The 21,478-nt window shown below is 42.6% G+C and overlaps 1 protein-coding gene across 5 annotated transcripts in view; it reads left to right on the forward strand.

The window, feature by feature from the left end:
* FOXJ2 (forkhead box J2) overlaps nt 1-21,419 on the forward strand; it is a 31,177-nt gene extending 9,758 nt beyond the window's left edge. For all 5 annotated transcript variants that reach the window (XM_083854407.1, XM_083854406.1, XM_083854408.1 and 2 more), the window contains 10 exons: nt 10,152-10,504; nt 11,018-11,092; nt 12,973-13,041; nt 13,380-13,520; nt 13,935-14,133; nt 15,995-16,315; nt 16,706-16,807; nt 17,252-17,452; nt 18,193-18,291; nt 18,859-21,419. In XM_083854407.1, the coding sequence (XP_083710533.1) occupies nt 10,172-10,504; nt 11,018-11,092; nt 12,973-13,041; nt 13,380-13,520; nt 13,935-14,133; nt 15,995-16,315; nt 16,706-16,807; nt 17,252-17,452; nt 18,193-18,291; nt 18,859-18,947 (1,629 nt within the window). In that variant the 5' untranslated portion in view covers nt 10,152-10,171 and the 3' untranslated portion in view covers nt 18,948-21,419. The remainder of the gene's footprint in view (nt 1-10,151; nt 10,505-11,017; nt 11,093-12,972; nt 13,042-13,379; nt 13,521-13,934; nt 14,134-15,994; nt 16,316-16,705; nt 16,808-17,251; nt 17,453-18,192; nt 18,292-18,858) is intronic.
* The last annotated feature ends 59 nt before the right edge of the window (nt 21,420-21,478 follow it).

The raw sequence follows: 21,478 nt of genomic DNA on the forward strand, positions 1-21,478 counted from the left end.
TTTTTTGGCCTTTTTTATGTATAAGAGAGACTGAGTAATGAGGGGCAGGGTGAGATGATGAGTGAGAGCTTTTATACCTCGAGGAAAAAAATATTTGCTTTTTTGTTTTTTACCATTAGCAATTCAAATTTTGTTTATGCTCTCTGCTCTATAAAGACTGTGGCTGATTATAGCAGAAATATGTAATTACTGTTAAAAGTTCAAATCTGAATAATTGGGAAAGAATCTGAACACTTTGTGGTCACAAATTAAAGGAGCAAAGTTTCTAAATTCTGTTTCCCCTAAAAAAACTATTGTTAAGTAAAACCAGGACAAATTCTCCCTCCCCATCAGGAACTTACAGAGAAAAATAAACAAGCTGCTAAAATAATGATATCTGAAATTCTTTTTATCTCTACCTGAACAAAGACGAGGTTTAAATGTAGAGAAGTGGTCTGGGTTTTGGGGGAGCAATGTTCTCTGCATGGTTCTGCTATTCCTTTGCTGGCTGACCTTGGGTTGCATGCTTCTCCATGCATGACTTCCCATTTATCCTGGAATAGGTTATTGATCCTTTATAAGGGTTCCAAAGTATAAGGATGAAAACCACTTTTTAATGGCTGCCTGTTCTTGCTGATGATTGCCTTAATTACAACGTGATAGTGAACCTTTGTATGCCGGTTTTGGTGGCATTAGGAAACAATGAAAGTCCCAGTGCTTTTTTTGTCTCATTGAAGGACCAGTCACTCCAAAATTGAAAGATTCTCTATGATTGCGTGCAGTCTAGAACTGTTTTGTAAGTTGACTTCAGTATAGATATTCTCGCTCCTTGAAGCTTCTCCTGAGATCTCTGATGACCTTTTCTTGGCCAAGTCTCAGGATCTCTATTCCATCTTCATCCTTCTTGGCTTCTCTGCTGTTTTTGACACTTGATCATGCCCACTCTTGAAATCTTGTCCTGCCTTGACTTTTGTGACAGTATTTTCCTTGTTTCCCTCCTAACCATTCTAGTCATTCATTCAGTAGCTTCTGCACTAAGCTGTTTATCTCCTCCCATTTTTTTTCCCTCGTAAGTTAGACACAATGACCCACTTCTACTATCCTCTCTTTGCTTTTCTTTACCTCCTTCGTGCCAGGGATATTAAATTATGCAACTTTGCATACTACCTTAACATATTTTTTAAATTAATTGCTTCAAGTTTAGGGCCCCTGAGGCCAATATGGAACTTGAGAAAGCTCCTTTGAGATTTGCCTTTGTTTCCTGCTTTCCTCTGCTGCAAGCTTCCATAGTTGGGCCTATAACATGTTCTTGCTCTGAACATACAGTGTAGGACTCATCTTCCTGTTCATGGCCTGAATCTTTTGCTGCTTCTTTCTGAGTCTCTTAGGGTGACTCTTATGCTTCCTCCTTTTCTCTCTTGCTGGCCTCTGACACCCATGTTACCTTCTCATCTTCTTAGTGACACTGTTGCTGAAGCTGTCCTCCTGGCCTGCTTTCTCAACACATTGGTCTCCTCCTTGACAAGCCTGTGCTTTGGCCATCATCCATCCACCACACAAGGTTCCAGCTTGTTGTGCTCACTCTGTGTGAAGGGTCCTTCACATTTCTCTTTCTCCCCGTCTGTGTCCCTGACTGCATTGTCCTTTGCTCTATCAGCAACACAAGCATGACATTGTGCTTTTCCATTTTTTGCATGAACATCTCTTTGCATTCTTCCTTGGCTGACTCATACCTTGATACACACAGGAATATTGCCAGCCAATAGAGGCCAGACATACTGGAAAGTACTTATTTCATAGAACCCTAGAATCATCAAGGTTGGAAAAGGCCTCTAAGATCATTGGGTCCCGCTGTTAATTGCATATTTGCAATTAGCTATTTTCAAATATGCAAATAGCCATTATTTGCATTTTTGAAAATTATTCAAAGGTCTGACTGATACTTGAATGTAGTCATCTTACTGTATGTACTCCACTCTCCCTGGCTCCTTTTGTGGAGAAGGATGATTGCAAAAGAAATAAAGATTGTCACAAGCAAAGACACAACATCTTAGAGTCTGGAATGTTCAAGGTTAGAGAAGAATAATATTTACTTGCAGCTGCAAGGTGACAACTGGCAAGCATGTGTGTAGAAGAAAGAGACTTTTTTCAGTGTCTGTAAGGAGATGAACAGAAGATTTAGTTTCAGGATGATACACAAAATGGAGCATTTTGTGAGTAGGATGCAGAAAGCCAAGCAGCAGTACTAGTGTTTTAAGCAAGGAGAAACCATTAATGGGTGTGTGTACTGTGGCAGTGTGGTTCTGAATCCTCTTGACCTTCAAGCACAGTACAGATCTTCTTGACTTGTGAGCCAGGCCAGGGATTGTCAGGTGTTTTGTCTACTGGAAAAAGAGTTCTGTCAGTTTGAGAATAACAGCTAACAGAATAGTAAAAAGGAATTATGTTAAAACAGTGGTTGAGACTTAATTTATGAGCCTCACGCAGTATTATTTGATTGTTCTGATCATTCTCCAGCTTCAATTTCAGCTGTGCTTTGCTCTCAGACTCCTGTTGAACAGGCTTCTCTGCAGTGCTTTGGTAATCTCAACCCTGGGAGCATGTGCTCTGTGTACATTTTGGGCACGTGGTATACAACTAATCTGCACTTGATACTGATTTCCTTTTTTCCTATGAATTTGGTACAGAGTTCTTGCTACTACTTGATACCCGTTTCCACAAATGGGTTGTGGTTTGTTTCAGCAACTATTGCAGAGTTCATATTGACTAATCTGTTTTCAGTGGTTCAGCCCTTGGTGAACAAGTTCTGACCACTTGCAGTCAGATTTTCATTTTCTCCGTGTGTGGCTGACATTCCTTTCTCTGCTATAGAAGCTTTTCATTATCGCTGTCATTAAAATGCAAGGCTAACAGTAATTTTTCACTGAGGAACCCATTTTTTTAATGTGAATAAGAGTACAGTTTTCATTTATAAGCATGTTACGTTCTTTTAACTTGGGTTTCTGCAAATGTCTTTGCAATGCTATGCAGATCTTCCAAGCAAGATAGTCTGCATGCTGATCTACTTCTGATGTTGTCTCTAATTTCAGAGACAATCTGGGTATTAAATCAGTGTTTGCATATCTTGTGCTGCAGGTTTATTACTGGATGTGATTCTGATAGGCAGGTAAAATTGAAATCCTTCAGCTTGGGGGCTCTCATAGGGCTGAGGGAAATACCTGCTCTTACATATTGTTTCTCTACCACAGACTTCCCAGTTTCCAAGGGAAAATTTCATTTCAGATATGTGTTCATAAATTTGACTTATTCCGAAGCCAGTTCCCTATACCTTTCTCCGTGTAAGAGTAATTGTTCCGTTAATATTCTTAAAGCAAATGTCAAAGATTTCTCTCCTGCCTTGGCATATGCTTGGAATTACAGCTCCTACTTCCAACAGTGAAATATCGCATAGTGGTAGTGAGGGTGGAGGGATGCTGCAGAGACACTTGTGCTGTGGTGATGTATTTTCATTGCATTTCTTCAAAGTGCTTGGTTTACTTTTTACTTCAAATCTGTTATTGGGAGGGTTGTCATGGGACATTTGGCTTATTATTAGAATAAATCTTTTCTAGTAGTCTTATTACAAAGGAAATAATTTCCAGCTCAAAAGTATTTTATGTATACCATATTCTCAGTATCATTTACTTTTTCTTTTGACAGGTGTTACATATTCCCCACTTTACCTTACACAGCATCATAAATAAACAAACTGGTCCTAACTTGGAACACATATTTTCAGACAGTCTAAGGGGTGTCTGCAATGTGTGTGTAGTATTTCTCAATGCATTTTTTTCCTCTATGTTTGTATAGCAGACAACAAAAATATTTGATTAGTTGGTCTTATTAAAATCTGGCAAGGCTCTAGCTATGTTCAATCCTAGCCTGTTATGCCCATAAAGATACTGCCTCTCTTGACATGAACATATTTCAGACTTTGGCTATAATGCCATCTGTTGATAAGTTTAAATAAGCAGGTCAGGTTTTGTAAACTATACCATTTGTCAGTTTCAAACAAAGCTAGGACATAATTGCCTTTGGAATTGAATCCTGATGCACTTCCAACACGAGGGTTTGGGTGACTTTATACTTCTCACAAGACTTCATGCTTCATTAGTACCAAAAATGCCTGCACAGTCAGGGCCGTTCATTTACTAAATTCAAAATACAAATTTATAACCTGCTTATGCACCTTTCACAAAATGGAGGGAATTGAGAGGTCCTATGATAAACGTGCTATCATGTTATTTATCTAATCTGTAATGACAGTGAAAACAAATTCGTTTTCTTTTTATTTTTCTTTGAGACTTAATATGAACCTTATTTTGTTGAGATTTCTATTTATTAAAGGAAGATCATATCTGTATAACAGTTTAATTATAACAAAACAATTAGTCCAGTGATTTATATTAAGCTATACACGATCTAAAAGTTTTCATCTTCCTCTAACTGATAATTTTCAGTACCATCTCAGTGTTTTGTGTAACTTTGAGCAAATTTTCCATTCAGGGTACCATAATCACAGTATTCCATGAAATTCCTGGAGCGTTCAGAGCCATCCATGTTCACTGTGCTCCATGATGAGCATTCAGAGCTGTGCTGTCTTGCTCAGGCAGTGGTTTTGAGCAGGGCCGCAGAGTCAGGACCCGACGCGTGGACAGGTGCACACTGTGAGCTCACACTCACAGCCATACCACCCCCTGTGCTCTCAGGTGACAGCAGCTCCTTTGGTTGGATCCCTTTTCCCTTTGTGACTCATGACTAGTGAGAACCATGTGCCTCCTCTTACCACATCTGTAGTTAATTGGGAAAACATCTTTTGACTGGTTCTGCTGCTCCCCAAAAGGGGAAGGATGGTTCTAGGGTATGAAAATTTCTCTTTCCTCCTTCCTCCAGGGATGTGTTTTTTCCTTTCATATGGCACTGCAGACAGAAGGGTGCTGCCAAACTGCAGTGCCTTTCTTTTGTCACTACCGTGACACCTGTTATTCCTTCCAGGTTAAGTTTCATTTTATGAACAATACCCAGCAGCCTCTCTTCCTTCTTCATTTGATTCCAGAAATATAAATATTTCCTGAAGGCTTCTCACAAGTAGTTACCAAAGTGATGGATAGCAATTTCAGTCTGGGCAGATAATCAGTATCCTCTTTTCTTATTTCTTACATGAAACAAGTGTTTCTGTGAGAATGTTTGCTTAGAGGAGATCAGATTTTTAAGTGTTTTATACCTACTGTCTTAGTTCACACCACCTTCTTTATGAGGGAAAGCACATACCTTAAAATGGCAAATTTCTCTTCCTTCTTGACTCAGCAAAATTGATTATTTCCTCCTTTTTGTATTGCGTGAGGACACAAGGTTTTTTGCGTGTGTAATTTACATGAGTACGTCAGAACTGCCTTCTTTCCACCAAAGTAGAAGTTCTCCATTTCTTCATGCATGTGGTATCCTTGTTTTACTTTTACTCCTTACATTGTGACACTGTTTCAGAAAGGTTGCAGTCAAATAGTCCTTTTTTTGCCAGGTTTTTTTATTTGTTAAATACCTTGGAGACTAGGGGTATCTCTGAGTATATTAGGTGGATACTGTTAGATCACTGAATCTGTGTTTCAGACACCTAAATAGAGGTGGTTGTATATTCACAGGTGTTCTGCAGCAATGCCTGCCATTGCCTGGTAGTCTGTTTTGCTTTTTTTCTCTCTCAACATTCATGTTGAGAAACTTGAGTCTCCTTTAAATCTTTTTGTCATAGTGTTTTGTTGGGTCAAAATACTAGCAAATAAAGCAGCAGTGGGAGTAAACACAGAAAAATGTAGAGATTTATTCTAGAATAGACATGTTCAGTAGGCAGTGCACAGCACGGTGCCATTCATTGTATGGCTTCCTACTTCAGTCCTGACTGATTCTGCCTGACCAGCCTTTGAATCCAGCCTTAGAGAATGCTTCAGGCTATAAAGGTTTATTTACTGCGTTCAGTGTGACACTTCGAGTGTTGTCCCCCACATTTCATATGTTTTTTGTCCTGACAGGCAAGTAGCAGTGATCCTGGATAAGATCTGACTGGCTTGGAGTGAGCATTTGCAAAGTAGCAAAGTTGAGATTTCTTCAGTGCCTCTGAGGGATGGCCTTTATTGTCCCATCGACAGAAGCCTGGCTTGCGTTTGCAGCAGGAGCTTCCATTTGCTAGTTGCAAATGTTCAAAGTAAGGCAGTAGTTTTCCTGGAAAGCTCTAGGGAGGTATTACTAGTCCCAAGCAAATCAGTGGTTATTAAAAGGTATTCAGTGCAGGGATTTTCTTTATTACATTTTTCTTACAAATTGGACAGGTTCTTGTCTGTCTAACTGTAGTTCAGGATCAGTGCTTGGCTGGACGTTTTGCATCTCTCTGACCTGTCTGACTTGGGATTGTACTGTAACTATTTAATGCTTGAAAAATGAAGATTCTGCAGCCACCTTCCAGCTGTTGATGGTGGTTATGACCTTGGGTACCCTACCCTTGCTTTTTAAAGTCAGCCAAATACATAAACAGGTAGCATTTACCTTGTAAAGTGGGAGATTATGAGTTCTGATCTCTGACTTTCTTTTTACTTCTTGAAAATTAGTTCTGACTTACTAATGTGGTAGGATTTCTAAAGCACCCTTGATTTCAGTTCAGTGTGTTTATTAGTTATTACTGGTTTTTTCTTTGTTTGAGTGGGATCATAAGAGAAGAGTTCAAAAGATTTGCCAGGCAATAAGCTAGGAAAGGAAAGTTGGAAGAATTATCAGCTGCTCTGGTTTGGCTGCAGTCTTGTTTTATCATACCATGAAGTAGTGTCAAGCTGACGCACCAAACACTTGGGTCAGGTGAATGAGAAATGCAACATGATTAACAGTAATATTTACTGCGTAGCAAGTATTCTTTTAAATAATTTAGTAGCCAATTACACTGAATTATTGTTGCCTTGAAAGTGTTCTGAAATTGCCACCTTACCTAATGTTTGACTATGCCTGATTATTACAGCTCCTATATGGCCAGCAAATCCAGTAACATGATCAAGTGCAAACTTGGAAACAAAGGTCTTATTCCACTGCTTTGAAATTGCCCATGTGATTGCTATTTGGTCTGAGGCCTCACTTTCTGTCCTAAATTACTGTCTGGTGTATACGTTCTTAAAAAGCTGCTGTATTCTACTGAGAAGTGTTTGTTTCGGTATTGGGTGACAAGTGCATATATAGACACGAGGCTTGGTTTGGTTTTTTTTAAAGATTTCTGGATTTTGTTTACTTGTCAAAGATTTTTATAAGCCAAGGAATGAAAATATTAAATTTCTTAGTGTGGGTGTAATCTGACCCAATTCTAATTTTGCTTGTCTCCCTGACAAGTGCATTTTATACAAATGCACAAAAGCTTGTGTATTTGATGATGGGGATGTTGCATATCAGCTTTACATTTTACTGCATAGCCAATCATCCCAGATGCTCCACTGACATAACCTGGGCAAATCTTAAGCTCTGTGAAAACAACAGTGCTTTCTTCTGTTTCTTGAATTTCTGCTCTTTCAGATTGGTATCTTAATCTGCCATAGGCTTTTATAACCTAATTTCCTTGATTTCTGTGCTTCTCTTTAAAAAAATACAAATGAAAATGGGGAGAGGGGGAGGAACAGAAGGATTTTTATTTATTTTACTTTGGAGTTGTATTGTTAGTGCAAGTGGTATTTCATAATGGTTTAACAAGAAGCAGTGGGTTTTTTTTTTCTGCTTGCACAGTAGAAATCAAAATTTATATGAGACACACTTACAAAATGAAGCATTTAACTTAACATTTAGTTCATGTTTGTTTTCTTCCAAGTGGGATACAACTTTTAACGAGGGCTTTACCTGTTAAGTTACCACTTAAATGTAGCTGTGTTTTGATTAGGAGGTGGTCCGTCCATCCCCACTGGATAAAAATATACTGTTGCTTTTCCCTTGTATTATTCAGGAAGAAATAGTCCTGCTTTTTTTTTTTTTTTTTTTTTTTTTTAAATTTGTGTAAATTTCAAATGTTTGATACTAGATTAAATCAGTCAAAACAAGTTACTCAATAAAGCACAACTTGAGGGGGCTGGATAATGGCAAGCCTTTTGCAGCTTGGATCAATTAGTTAGCTGTGCAGCAAGGAGTCGTGCTAAGTGACAGTGTGGCAGATGAGTAGATAGGTAAGTTAGTAGCTGATGGGCTTTTCCTTTCCTCCACTGACAAAAAAATGTTTCCATTTGCCATGGGGGCTGTGGCGCTGCAATTGTATTTCTCAGTCTGTGGGTGCTGAAGAGTGCGAGTGAGGATGTTTGCTGTGCAATTAGGATGTGTTTCCCGAGGCCAGGGCTGTGAAGCCACTGCCTGTGGGGGCCGAGGGATGGATTTTATTGGGGTATTGTGTAGGTGTTTGAGCCCTGAGAGGTGTGGTGAGCACATGCATGGAAATGAAAGGTTTTGTGCATGTGAATGCGTTGGAGTGTGGACTTCATTGCTTTATGCTGCGAGAGCGCTGGAGTGCAGAAGTGAAAGGTATAATGCATATGGGTGTGGGGGAAGAACGGGGAGCTTCAGTGTCAAAATGCTGGGTGCATCTGTCTCTGGATCTGTGCATCCACACTGTGTTATTGTCAAATGCCTATTTTTAGAACAAGTATCTAATTGGTATTCATGCAGATGGGTGTCTCCCTGTCTCATCTGATCCACTCATCTGAGTGATGCACTCAGTGGGAGGTGTCTGCTGACGAATCTTTCCTAAGCAGTGTGTTCGTGTCAGTCTCTTCTCTCTTATATGTATGCAAGTGTTTAATTTGCTATACATACATAAGTGTGTTTGTGTGTTTGCTTTGTGTATGCTCCAGCATGCTCAAAGACAGTACCATTTAATCTTCTGGAAAGACTAATTTCAGAAATGAAAGATGTAGAGCTTGCATGCCTTCAAGACATTCTTCTTCTCTCTATGCAAAGAGCAGTGCAAGTCGTGGCATTGGAAACTGAGCTACCTCAGTCCAGACTTGAAGGGATTGTTCCCAGTATAGTAATGTAGCCAGTTGTGAGTAGGAATGGTGAACTTTCTGCTGCCCTGTCTACTGCAACAGACTACAGAAAAGTTACTGTGCTAAGTTTATACAAGTGAATGCTGCTAAATTCTAGATTTCTTCTTATAAAATAATCATTACGGAGAAATCCCTGTATACAACTGCTGGCCAGGTGTGTTTTATTTTTATGAGGGGAAGTATATAACATTTATGAGATAAAAGATCCTGAGTCTCTTCCTGTGGCAAGCTTGTGTGATTTCAGACAAGTAAGTTTCTTCTGTGTCTCAGAATTGGATAAAGTACTTCCCTGCTCTATTGTGAATTAAGCAGGATTTAAATCAATCAATCAATAAATATATATATATAGGAAAAAACTAGTTATGGTAGGCAAAGCTTTAACTATTATAAGCTTAATATAGTCTGTTCCAACTCGACATGGTAGATGTAATTATCTATATATAGTATTATGCATGATCTTGGTGTTTTAAAATGAGATATGTAATCCTAGCTCTAAGGAATAGGATTCATTATAATGTCACCTAATGCAAAAAGAGAGGCTAAGCCTCAGAGAGAAATTAATTTCCCCTCAAGTTAAGATAGTCCTGACTTGGCAGATGATCTAATTAAATTGTGGTTTGTGTATGGCATGAATGAGCATTCCCTTTTAGCTATGATTTTCCTCTTACCTGACTCTGTAAATGTACTGGAATACAGGTAATCTTGGTGAAGAGTACCAAGGTTATATGGATTATGTAGTAAAGGAATGAATGTGCTACGCCTGCTGAAAGGGCTCCACTTCCCTTAACAGATCTTGGTTTTTTACCTGGGAACAGTGCCCTGGGTAAGGCTGCCCTAGCCATGTTATCCCATCAGTGTTACAAAGCACTGTCCCAGCTGCTCTCAGTATGGATGGTCCTCCCCGAGGCAGTCATAGGCTTTTTGGAATGGTTCTGGCTAGCTGTGAATAAGATGCATGAAGTAGGATGATTTTCATACAGGCATTTGTGATTGCAGAAGAAGAATGCAAGTGGATGTTTCTGTTCTTAGGCTTTACCTTGTTTGTGTCTCAAGGGTTTCCTCTCCTCTTCTTTCTCCTCACAGATATTCCTGCTTCCAGCACCATGGCCTCTGACCTGGAAAGCAGCCTCACTTCCATAGACTGGCTCCCACAGCTGACTTTAAGGGCTACTATTGAGAAATTAGGTGGTTCCTCACAAGCAGGACCTCCAGGGTCTGCCCGAAAGTGTCCCCCAGGCTCACCAACAGACCCCAATGCCACCCTGAGTAAGGATGAGGCAGCAGTGCACCAAGATGGGAAGCCACGTTACAGCTACGCCACTCTGATCACATATGCCATCAACTCATCACCTGCCAAGAAGATGACGCTTAGTGAGATCTACCGTTGGATCTGTGACAACTTTCCCTACTACAAAAATGCTGGTATTGGTTGGAAGGTGAGGGTTTGCATCACAGAAGTACCCTTTTCTTTGCCTAATCATATGGCTTGCTTTCTTAATTCTATGCAAAATAGCCTCAGTGATTAAAATAAGAATGATGTAAAACTACATTGACCAACTGGAGAAAAGGCAGAGCCAGAAGTCCCGTTTTCTCCGAGAATTTTGTTGAAGGTATGTGGTGGTGCATTAAGGAGTGTGCACAAAACCCACCACCACCAACCAAGAAAAACAAACAAAACCCCCCACAAAACACGCATCACTACCATCCTCTGCATCACACTGATGCTGTTTTCATTGCACCTTCTATAGGTGTAGAGGTGGTTCAGCCCCATATTACCATCTTAATCCGTCCCTTCCCACAGCTTCTGTTCTGCCCCATTTCAGTAATACGTAGTGAGCTTTGGCTTTGAAGTATGCATCATCCTATTTTCTCTACCTGCTCCAGGGCATACTCAGAAGACTGTATGTTTTTGTTTTAGCACTTACCTGTATCTCTTACTCTCTCATCAGAACTCTATTCGTCACAACCTCTCTCTGAATAAATGTTTTCGAAAGGTGCCTCGACCAAGAGATGATCCTGGGAAGGTAAGAAATCTGCATGCTCCTGGGCAAGCAATTAAAAATTGCAGGGAAATAAGCTGGGGTGGCCCTTTCTGGCTCATGGTTGGAATTTGAAACCTAAAGTGTAGGCAGAAATGGAAGCAGTAGTAAGATTTACTGCAGTCCTTTGCTACAGAAGCATTTACTTAAAGGGAGCCTGTAAAGGAACTTTAAGGGTTTTAGTAATTATTTTTCTTATCTGTGATCTTCAGATGACTTTCAAGGTACTGGCAGAAGTCAAAAGTGTGATTGAATGTACTTTATTAGTTTTCTTTCTTGATCTTCTTTATCTTTGTGTGTAAAATGTGAGTATAGTCCAACGTGTTCTGTTATGAGAGAGCATAGTGGCTGCTGGTGAACAGCAGGACTATGATGTGATGTCATGGATTTTATGGAGACAAGATCCATGGAAATGAGAGCAGAATTGCCACCTATATAGATTTCAAAGTATTTGGTGTTGGAAAAAAAAGTCATCATCACTTGATTTACAAGTAAAACTCAAGAATTTAGGAATATGTTGGCTAACTAGGGACTGGTAGAGCTCTGATAGTACATACAGATTGTAAAGGGGAATTTAGCAAAAAATTTAGCTAGCAAAACCAAGACTTGGCATCTTGATATGCAGATATTATTGTCTAAAAAACCCCACAACCAAACAGGCAGGAGAAGATGGTAAGGGTAAGAAGCTATGTATTTAGGCAGAAAGATTGTCTCCTCCCCCTCATCCTAAAGTTATAAGAAAGTGCCATTTGCTCAGGCCTTTATTTCAAGTTATATTTAAAGGACTGTGTGGTGCTCAGTTGGTATCTCTAAATGGAAGTAGTAGACCTTTGAGGATCACAGCTCAAAAATTATGTGGCTTATTTGAGGAAATCCTAACTGACTTAAGGGTGTATATTTGTAAGTGCTCATTGGCATGTTGGGCTGGGTTTATAATGAAAACTTGTGTTTGTTACTTATTCAGATTATTCAGATCTTGATGGGAGCTGAATCCACTTTAGAGTTCTTTTTATACTTAGTCAGAAGACAACACACATAATTACTGGTTATTTTAGGTTGAAAGGGAGCCCTGGGAGTCAAGATGTACCCCTATCCTCTCCCAGACAGGAACAATCACATTAGGCTGATGACATCTGTCAAATTTTGAATATCTCCAGGGATGGAGGTATCAAAACTGGGCACTTGTTCTAGTGCTGCACCACCATCATTGGGAAGAAGTTTTTGTTTATATCTGACTGTACTGTCCCTTGCTGTAACTTGTATTTGTTGCCTCTTCTTATGCTGTACATTTTTGAGAAGAATTTGATTCTTTTGTCTTTTATAATGTCCTTATGCAGTTGAAGACAGTGGTTTGATCCCCTTAGCTTTTTCTTGTCCAAGCTAAACAGACCTCTCTGAACGTCATTTGTTTTAGTTCTTAGCCATCATGAGCCCTCCGTGAATGCTTGGAGTCTCACAACCATGAAAAAGAGCAGTCTTTCTGGCTGTCTCTGCCAAATACCAACATTGACTTGGTTCTCATCAGTTAATCATAAATTCAAGTTTGGAGGAAGCCACTGAAAGGAGTATGCAGGCCCGAAAGAGTTCTTAGCTTGGATCAAACCATCCCTTTTGTCCTGTCTCAAGAGTGATGGAAAGTAGAGGATTCTGCCTTCCACCAGTAGCATTGTACCTCACAGTTCAATGCACCCCAGTGCAAGAGAGGAATCTCTTGGCAACACCCAAGTCTCTGTTGTCTGAGGTTCTAGAGGGTGGTCCTTGTGGTCCTAATGTTTAGTTGGTGCTGCATTCCTTGAGTCAGCAGCCCCCTACTTCAGGAAGTTCTGTGATTTCATCATTCATTCACCAATGGGTCTTCTTTCCAGGGCTCATATTGGACAATAGATACATGTCCAGATATATCTCGCAAGAGGCGGCATCCTCCAGATGATGACGTGAGTGTTTTTCTTTCCATACAGCATGGAGTGGGCTGGGAATTCCCTTCCAGCACCAGACCATGATAATGTTCTGGGGTCAGGGTGTATAGATGGGCAGGACTGAAGGAAGTAGTGTGTATGTCCTGCTGATTGCCTGTTGTTGCTGCTATTCAGTAGCAAAGTTAATCTTGTTTGAAGTCCTTTATCCCGACTTTTCAGTGACTAAGGCCCAGTCCTCCTCTTTTTTAAGCCATGAACTTCTACAGCGGGGGAGCTGGCTTCCCATCTGCAGTTTCACTTCTCCATCTGTTTTTGATTTCTGCTCCTTTCCTTTTCTCTTTCTTCCCCATCCACAGATACCACAAGACTCCCCAGAGCAAGAGGCAAGTAAAAGCCCCCGAGGGGCTGTTCCAGTCAGCACAGAAGCCTCTTTGCCACCCGAGGCTACCCCTCAGATGTCAATCCAGAGCACCACCCCCATTGCTAACTACAGTCAGGTGAGCCACAGGGAAAGGGGTAGAAGTAGGAGGAAAAGGAGAGTGGGAGGAGTGCATGAATGGAAAAGCGAAGTGGTGAGGAGAGGGAATTGTGAAAATTGTGATATGGAGGCAAAAATAAAAAGAAGGGAAGGAGCTGAAATGGCAGAGATAGAAAATAAGGAGGAAGTGATTTTAGCAAAGGGTTGGATGAGGATAAGGATGAAGGCATAATGGTATTAGCTGAAGAAAAGGCTGGGGCCATTGTGCTGTGGTTGGTGTCCCTCAAGAAAAATGGCATTTGGGAGGATTTCTTGGAAGATGAGCTAAGTGATATGGGATATCAGTGTGTGTTACGTGTGTATCTAGTCTGATCTCTGCCTCAAGCTGCAAATCCCAGTAGAGACTGAAAAGCCTTGTTTGTCCCTTCCTTAGCAGGGTGCAGGGCCTGTGGATGTTGCCTCTACTGTAGCAGGGGGGCAGGGCCGTGAAGGGGCCGATGTGCCACCCCCACTGTACAGTGCCAACCATGACTTCAAGTTCTCCTACTCCGAGATCAACTTCCAGGATCTCAGCTGGTCCTTCCGAAATCTCTACAAATCCATGCTGGAGAAATCATCTTCCTCTCAGCACGGTGAGTAACTCCATGCGTCATGTGGGGTGGGCAGGTGTCTGCCCACACAGTCTTGTCCATTTGGCATCTCTCAGATCTTTCCTCGTTTAGGAGCCTGTGCAAACAGACTTTCCTTCTTTGGCATGCTGTAATTACTTCTGCCAGGAGCTGATAAGAAATCTGCACGTCCTTTATGCACTGCTCCCCCTAGTTCTCTTAGAATAAAAAAGCACAATGATTTAGAAATGCCTTGTTTTGATACAAATGCAAATACTAAAATGGCAGAAGCTGAGAAAAATGAAGTCCTGAAGAAAGGCATGTCAGAGAAACATTCACAGTCTGTCAGGCTAGGAACCATGAGAGGGAGGGGATCGTTGCATCTGGAATTTCTCATAAGGAGAGTGGAAAATCATCATTGCTCAAATCTGTTAAAAGTAGGATTGTACAAGGCCTTGGAGAATTGCGCTTTGTGGATTGAGAGCAGAGAAGAGAGGGCCTCCAACTCCATTCATATCTTGCATTTCTGGGATTGAATAAGCAGCCAGAAGAGGGCAGAATCACTCCAGGGATGAGATGTCCGTGCAAAATATTTCAGAAAAACTTAAAGCTCTTTCAGCCTTTAAACATTCTTCTAAGTATTAATCTAGTGTAGAAAGGAATCTGTTTTTACATGAGCTTCTTGCCTGTACTATCAGCCATCACACAGTGCAGGCAAAGTTTGCTACTCCAGAAAGGGCCTCCTGAACTTGAAGCTTCAATGAAATAAAAATGCATGTACCTTTACTGCTTTCATCGTGCTGGCACTCCTAGTAGAAGCCTGTTGTGTGAGATGTTGTAGTACGAGCAAGCTAGAAAAATGCAGAGAAGAACCTTGACTTGGTGTGTTCCTCGATTTTACAAACTTAGCAGCTGTCTGTTGGTTTGGTTTTTTTTCTTTTTTTCCCTCCAAGTTGTAGGCTGCAAGGCAGTGTAGGAAAACCTGCAGTTTTTGAAAAAAAATTTGTTGGCAACTTTTGAGTCAGGATGGCAGTATTCATCCTTTTGCCTCAGGACAGTAGTAGGATACTCGAAGGGCTGATGTTGAATCTAATGAAAATGTGAGGCTTGCTTGCAGATGGTCAAGTGAGGGTACTCAAAGGAAGAATTGGGTAGCTCAGGTTAATAGCATGCAGTGGCTCTGACTGGTTTTCCACAGTGGTTCCCCAGTGTATGGGGAGAATGAGCAGACATAAGAGAGATGCTGAGCTCCTGGTGCTGGGGAAGTGTGGAAAATACCTGATGCTCTCACGTGTAGGGGTTGCCTGAAATACAGGAGGATGGAAATGACACACCCAGTGAGTCAGGAGGAATGGAAGTAATAAAGGAGCCCTGATGTGTGCAGTGTGCTCTTTGTACAAAAGCAGAGATTTTATGATCTTTATGGTCAGTGTGAGAAAAACCGAAGATTCCTGACCAAGCTGCTTGTAAGAAGGGAATTGAAAGGAGTCTTTGGAAACAGCAAGTCAGATGTATTAAGTTATCCATTTTCTAAATGGTCTACTGTTTTAGTATGCTTATGGTCATTTATAGGAAAACAACACATGCTTGACATTTCAGGAGCAGTTGGGTTGCCTTGATAAGTCTAGGAAAAAATCCAGGGAGGACCTTAAATGCCTAATGCTGTATTAAAATCCTTCTGGGTCTTTGTTGTAGAGCCTTTTGTTTTGAACAGTCTGGAGCACAGCAAGGGCATAACTGCACAGGTGATGGTTGTTGGCAGCCTGTAGAGGGCACACCAAAAACTTCATAAATAGTGGGATGAGCAGTGTGAAATTAGAGCTGGATAACGTAAGGTCTGATCCCGGCTCTCTTAAAGCTCCCTCCTCTTTCATTTACTCGGCAGGTTTCTCTTCACTCCTGGGTGACATGCAGCCCTCCAACCACAATTACTACATGTACCAGCAGCAGCAGCAGCAAGGCCCCTCCTCAGTGGGTGCTGCTCCCCCACTCCACACTCCAACCCCAGAAGGTTGCCCATCCCAAGGAGGAAAGCAGCAGGGTGGTGAAGGTTATGGCCCCCCACCAGTGATGTCCATGCACCCGCCCCCGATGCAGCATGGAGGTTACCACCAGCATCAACAGCATCACCCACACTCCCACCCACAGCAGCAGCCACACCAGCAGCAGCAGCAGTCACAGGCTTCAATCAACAATGCTGGCTTTGGTGAGTCTGGGGCAATAGAAAGCACGGGTGGGGAGCAGTGAGCCCCAGAGAGAAATCCCACAAGTGAGCTTTTCCTAAGTAGTGCCTCCCTGAGTGTAGAAAATGGGGGAAAAGCCAGGTATGGTTGAAATCTGAGAAGGAAATTGCTTTTTTACTGGAGAATGGAGGATATATCCACCCTGGGTTTGGGATTCTGTTAAGGGATGCAGCATAAAGTCAGGGCCTTCGTGAAAAAGAAGATACCACCCCTGGTTTTCCAAGGGAGAAAGGATTTCTAGCTGCTGTAGTATCAGGCTCTTTGGTGAAGTTGGGCCAGTCTTTTTTATATTAAGGGGTGGACGGAAAGGGTGGTCTGTATTGCGTTAATTTTTTGTCCCTATTTCTTTCCAGCGTTTCCCCCTGATTGGTGCTCCAACATTGATTCCCTGAAGGAAAGCTTCAAGATGGTAAACCGGCTGAACTGGTCTAGCATTGAGCACTCCCAATTCTCAGGTCAGTGTTGGCCTAGTGATTAAGGCTACTGATGGCTAGGGCTGTAGTCTAGAACATGAGAGTGCAGTGCAGGGATCTTTTTTTCAGTGTAACTGTGGCAAGTGCCTGGATTTATCAGTGGTGCACCTCATTTTTAGAAAGAGGTGTCCTACTTCATGAGTTCTGCTAAAGATCCTGAAGCACTTGAATGAACACTGCAGGATTTGGGGCAGGGAGAATTAAGTCATAAAAGTATATCAGAAAGCTGAGATTTTTCCTTCCAACTCTTCCTTGCCCTGCCTGAGTCAGTGTGACAGTATCGTAGATGCTCTTCAGGAATCTGGTGACAGATTTGAAATGATAAAGTTTGGTTTGTGAGGAGGAGGTAGGATTTAGGAACAGAAGATTTGTAGCAAAGATCACAGTGCGACTGCTGTCTTTGACACTCTCCTCTGTCCCCTGCAGAGCTCATGGAGAGTTTGCGCCAGGCTGAGCGGAAGAACTGGACGCTGGATCAACACCATATTGCCAACCTCTGTGACTCCCTTAATCACTTCCTTACCCAGACTGGTCAGCTCCCTCACCTGGTTGGCCCACAGCAGCCCCCTCGAATCTCTGATTCTTGTGCCCTCAACAGTGGCAAACAGGAGCAATCCATGAACCAAGGTAATTAGGAGGAGACTAAAATGACATGTAAATGAAGGCGCAATTCTGTGAGTATCCTAAATTACTTGCAGCCTTACCAGGCAATGCAGCAGTGAGCAACTCGGAGCTAGGCTGTCAGAGCTGTTCATAGCAATTCAGCTTTCTCTGGCTTTAAAGAACTGGGATGTCCTGTACCTGTGGTCGGGACAGACTGCTGTTATGTGATGCATACTATTGATAGGCAACCTCCAAGCAGGAATATATTTAAAAGGCAAACCTGGAAAAGAAAGCGACGATGGTGTTTTTTAGGTGACCAAGAGAGAGAATGGCAAGATAAAGAGATTGATATTCCAGATGGCAGGAACAGTAAAGGAGAAAGCTCCTGCACCCCTGTTGGAGGAATACTGTACAATGAGTAGGGGATGCATTCTGAGGAGGGGATGTGGTGGTCTTGATAGAACTGTCATGGTGTGTGTCATCTAGTACTGAACTAAATAGGTGATAATCAGCCAGCTTGTGGTGTTTCTGGATGAAAATTTTCTTCTTTTACAACAATAGAGAAACTCCTGCTGGTTTCAAGAACAAGATCCCTGACCAAGCTATAGCTTGGAGTTAGGACCCAACAGCTGAACATCTCCTCAGTATCCTGTGGGTCTGAGTGAGTTGCTCTGTGGCTGAGCTGCTACCCAGTCAGGGGCAAGACTTCTGACCTGAACATTAACAGTTGTTTTTTTGTTTTCTTAATTCATTTCCTTTCACAGTGAACTCCTATGGTCAGCCCCAGCCTCCCCATCTTTTCTCCGGGCCATCTCCTATGTACCAGATTTCCACCCAGGACTCTCCAGGATATAATCGCCCAGGTAAGAGGTGATGTTAAGGCATATTACACCAATAAACATTAAAGAACTGGTTCCCAACCCCTTGGTGCATTTCTCCCAAAGCACTTAGTAATCAAATGGAGCACTATGGGTAGAGAGGGACTGCAAGGGACCCTCCATGTTATAGCTCTGTCATAGCTCTGGGAAGGTTTAGGATTTCAAAGGCCTGATTTCTTTCACTTCATATGAACAGTCTTCTAGCTTAGCCTCACCCTCAGTTAGTTGTTTGAAGACAGCTGCACATGAGAAGCTTCTGCTGATGAAAGCACTTGTGCTCTATCAGCAGTCAGCTATGAGGTAAGTAAAGGAGGCTGAAACTTCTGGAGAAGGCTGCTGTGGAGAATTTCACAGCAGAACATTCCCAGGGACTGGTAGATGCTGATAGAGATTAATGCCAGTAGTGTTCTTGCTTGTTAGACTGTTGGAAAGGAGAAGGCCCAATTCACTTTTAGTTTCTTTTGCCCAAGGGCCCATTGTGAAAAAGCATGTAGTTTTAGATTTTAACTGTTCTCTTTCCTTTTTCTTCTTTTTTTCTTGTTTTTGGCTCAGCTCATCATCTGGTCCCTCGGCCTCCAGGGCCTCCTCCAGGCGCCAATGAGGAAATCCCCGATGATTTTGACTGGGACTTGATCACCTAGCGAGTTACAGACTTGATAGCCCGTCCTTTATGAAGGACGTGGGAGGGGAGGGGGACATGGGGTCACTGGTGTCAGCACCACCCTCCCCAGCCTCCCTGCCTTGCCTGTATATAGATATATATTCTCTATCTCCGCCAGAGAAGCCACCGCAAGATGCTGCCGAAGATAATCCTTCCTTGCGTCCTGTTTTATCTTCTTTTCTTCTTTTGTTTATTATTATTATTATTGTTATTATTATTATTACCAATAATTGAGCACAGCCCTCCCCCTCCTCCGGTGGCCTCGGACGCATCGGATCGGCTCTTTCGTGTTGCGCAGTGCCCTGTGGAGGGCGGGAAGACGGGTCCTTGGTGCCATGAAAAGACCTTGGAAGGCTGAATCCTCGAGTGCATCTTTCTCTGCCTCCGTTATTTTGCGTTTAACAATCCCTCTTTCCCTTCAAGGTGGCCGGTGAATCTGTCGTATTGGCTACTGGAGTGAGAGAGCCTAGTGGACCCTGGGAGCCTGTAGTTATGTTGTTTCGTAAATGTTGTAAAGGTCAGGGGGCTGAAGGGACACTGGAGGGGTGATCTTAGCTCTGTGAACTTTGTCGCACCAGCAGGAACAGCAGGAAAAGAAGTGGTGTTCCCAAGTACGAAGAGAGGGTAATCCCTGAGGTAGGGAGAGCTGAGCTGAGCTGGGAGGGCAGACCTGAGTTTGGAGAAAGGAGAATGTAACAGAGATGGTATTTCAGCAGAGAAGTTTGGTTTCAGAATGTGGTGCCATCTGTGAAGACTGAGAGATTTTGAGGGAGTCCTGACCCATTTCCTACACTGCCTTTTGCAGTCTCTAGGTGAAGCCTACATACCCATCAGGTAAAAGGAGCAGTCAGGGGTGTTACATGTGATTCAGCAAATTCTGTTCCCCAGAGCTTTTCATTTCACCCCACACCCCTTCAAGCCCTTTTTAAAAATATGTAGTGAGGCTCTCCCTTTTATATGCAAATTTGGAAGTTTTCTCCCATCAGTTTTTGTCCAATTGTTATTTGGTCCTCCACCCCTCATATTTCTTTGGAGGCTGTCCTTGCCTGTGGTTGAGAGTGCCACCAACAGGAGTCTGGCTGTGTAGGTGCATGTCCTCTGTCAGCAGTTCCTGCTTGGTGAACGGGCTCATGGTGGGAAGAGGAAGCTGCTGTGCAGAGTGGGGCTGAACTGGGGGCTGCTGGTCAAGGGCTGGACCCTCTGGTCAGGGACCAGGAGGCCCTCACAGCAGTTGTTGTAAGAGGGGCATCAGAGGGAGAGCGGGTGAAGCGGGGCAGGGGTTTGAACTGACCAGCCAAAGAGTGTAGTATGAAAGGGAGGAGGGTGTCTCAGACTCCTTGCAGTGCAGCTGGGGAGATGATGTAATCTAGTGTAAATCCCAAAGGGTGAGCTTTGTCAGCATGTGCAGATCAGAAAGGTGGAGAAGGTGCAGGAACAGGAGTAAGCATTGAGATGCTTCCTCCCCAAAGTTGTGTCCTGTGTTCGCCTTCTTTTCTCTTACGGTCTGTTCTGTCAAACCTTGTTTCCTCTTAATATTTTGTAAAGCCTCCCCCCAGCCCTTATTCCCTATTTACCAGTGAAGGGAACAAATGTGGAAACAGACTATCATGGCTGCTTGACAGACCTGGAGCACAGGAGTAAAGTAATAACCTCTATTCTGACTGCAGGAAGGTGGGGAACTAGCACTGCTTTTTAAATTTGCTGTAGGGATAAACCAGTTGGAAATTGGATTGTTGTCAGAGAAGTGGACAGAGTCTCATTGCATTGGAAGGGGGGAACAGCACTTTTTCTTTTTTTTCTTTTTTCCTTTTTTTTCAGATTTTGTTTTGTTTTTTTGTTTTAAGTGTGTGTTTGGGGGGGAGTTCGTCATTGAGCATTTCCAAGAGAAATGAGGAATCCCAGACAGCTTCAACATGGAGTCAGCTGTTATCTCTGCTGCCTCAGGATGGGAATGATACAGCTTGGAAGTATATGTGATAGGTTTCTGTGGAAAGTGGCACTGGAGGCAACAAGAGACAATTTATGGCAGGTGCCAGTTAGTGTTTTGCAGTGGACATTACTGAGAGCCGGCCCTGTGGAAGTCTGAAAAGACCACCGGAAGAAAAACAAACCAATATGGCTCCTTCTGCGTATCCAAGTGCTCCTCATTTGCATATTTGCCTCATTTGCGTATTAAGTTGTGCCTCATTTGCATATGTAAATACATGCCGGTCAGTGTGCAAATTAGCCTCGTTCCTCTGCCCCTGAAATCAATGTGTGTTGTTAGTGCGTGGTAAGACATGGAGGGGTGGGCGTGGAGCTCTGCGGGTGCATCGGCACCGGCCTGCAGGGAGGGCAGGGGGGCCGGGCTGGCCCTCAGGGGTCCTGCAGGCCTCCCCAGCCCGCTGCGGCCCCCAGTGCTTCGTGTCAGTGGTCAGGGAGAGAGGGGCGTGGTCTCACGAGTTTATTTTTGTGCATGCTTTCTTAATAAAAAGAAAAAGTGAATGTTTATGGTTTAACTGTTGTGGTGCC

This window comes from Zosterops lateralis (assembly GCF_965231275.1).
Source record: "Zosterops lateralis genome assembly, chromosome: 2".
NCBI lineage: Eukaryota > Metazoa > Chordata > Aves > Passeriformes > Zosteropidae > Zosterops > Zosterops lateralis.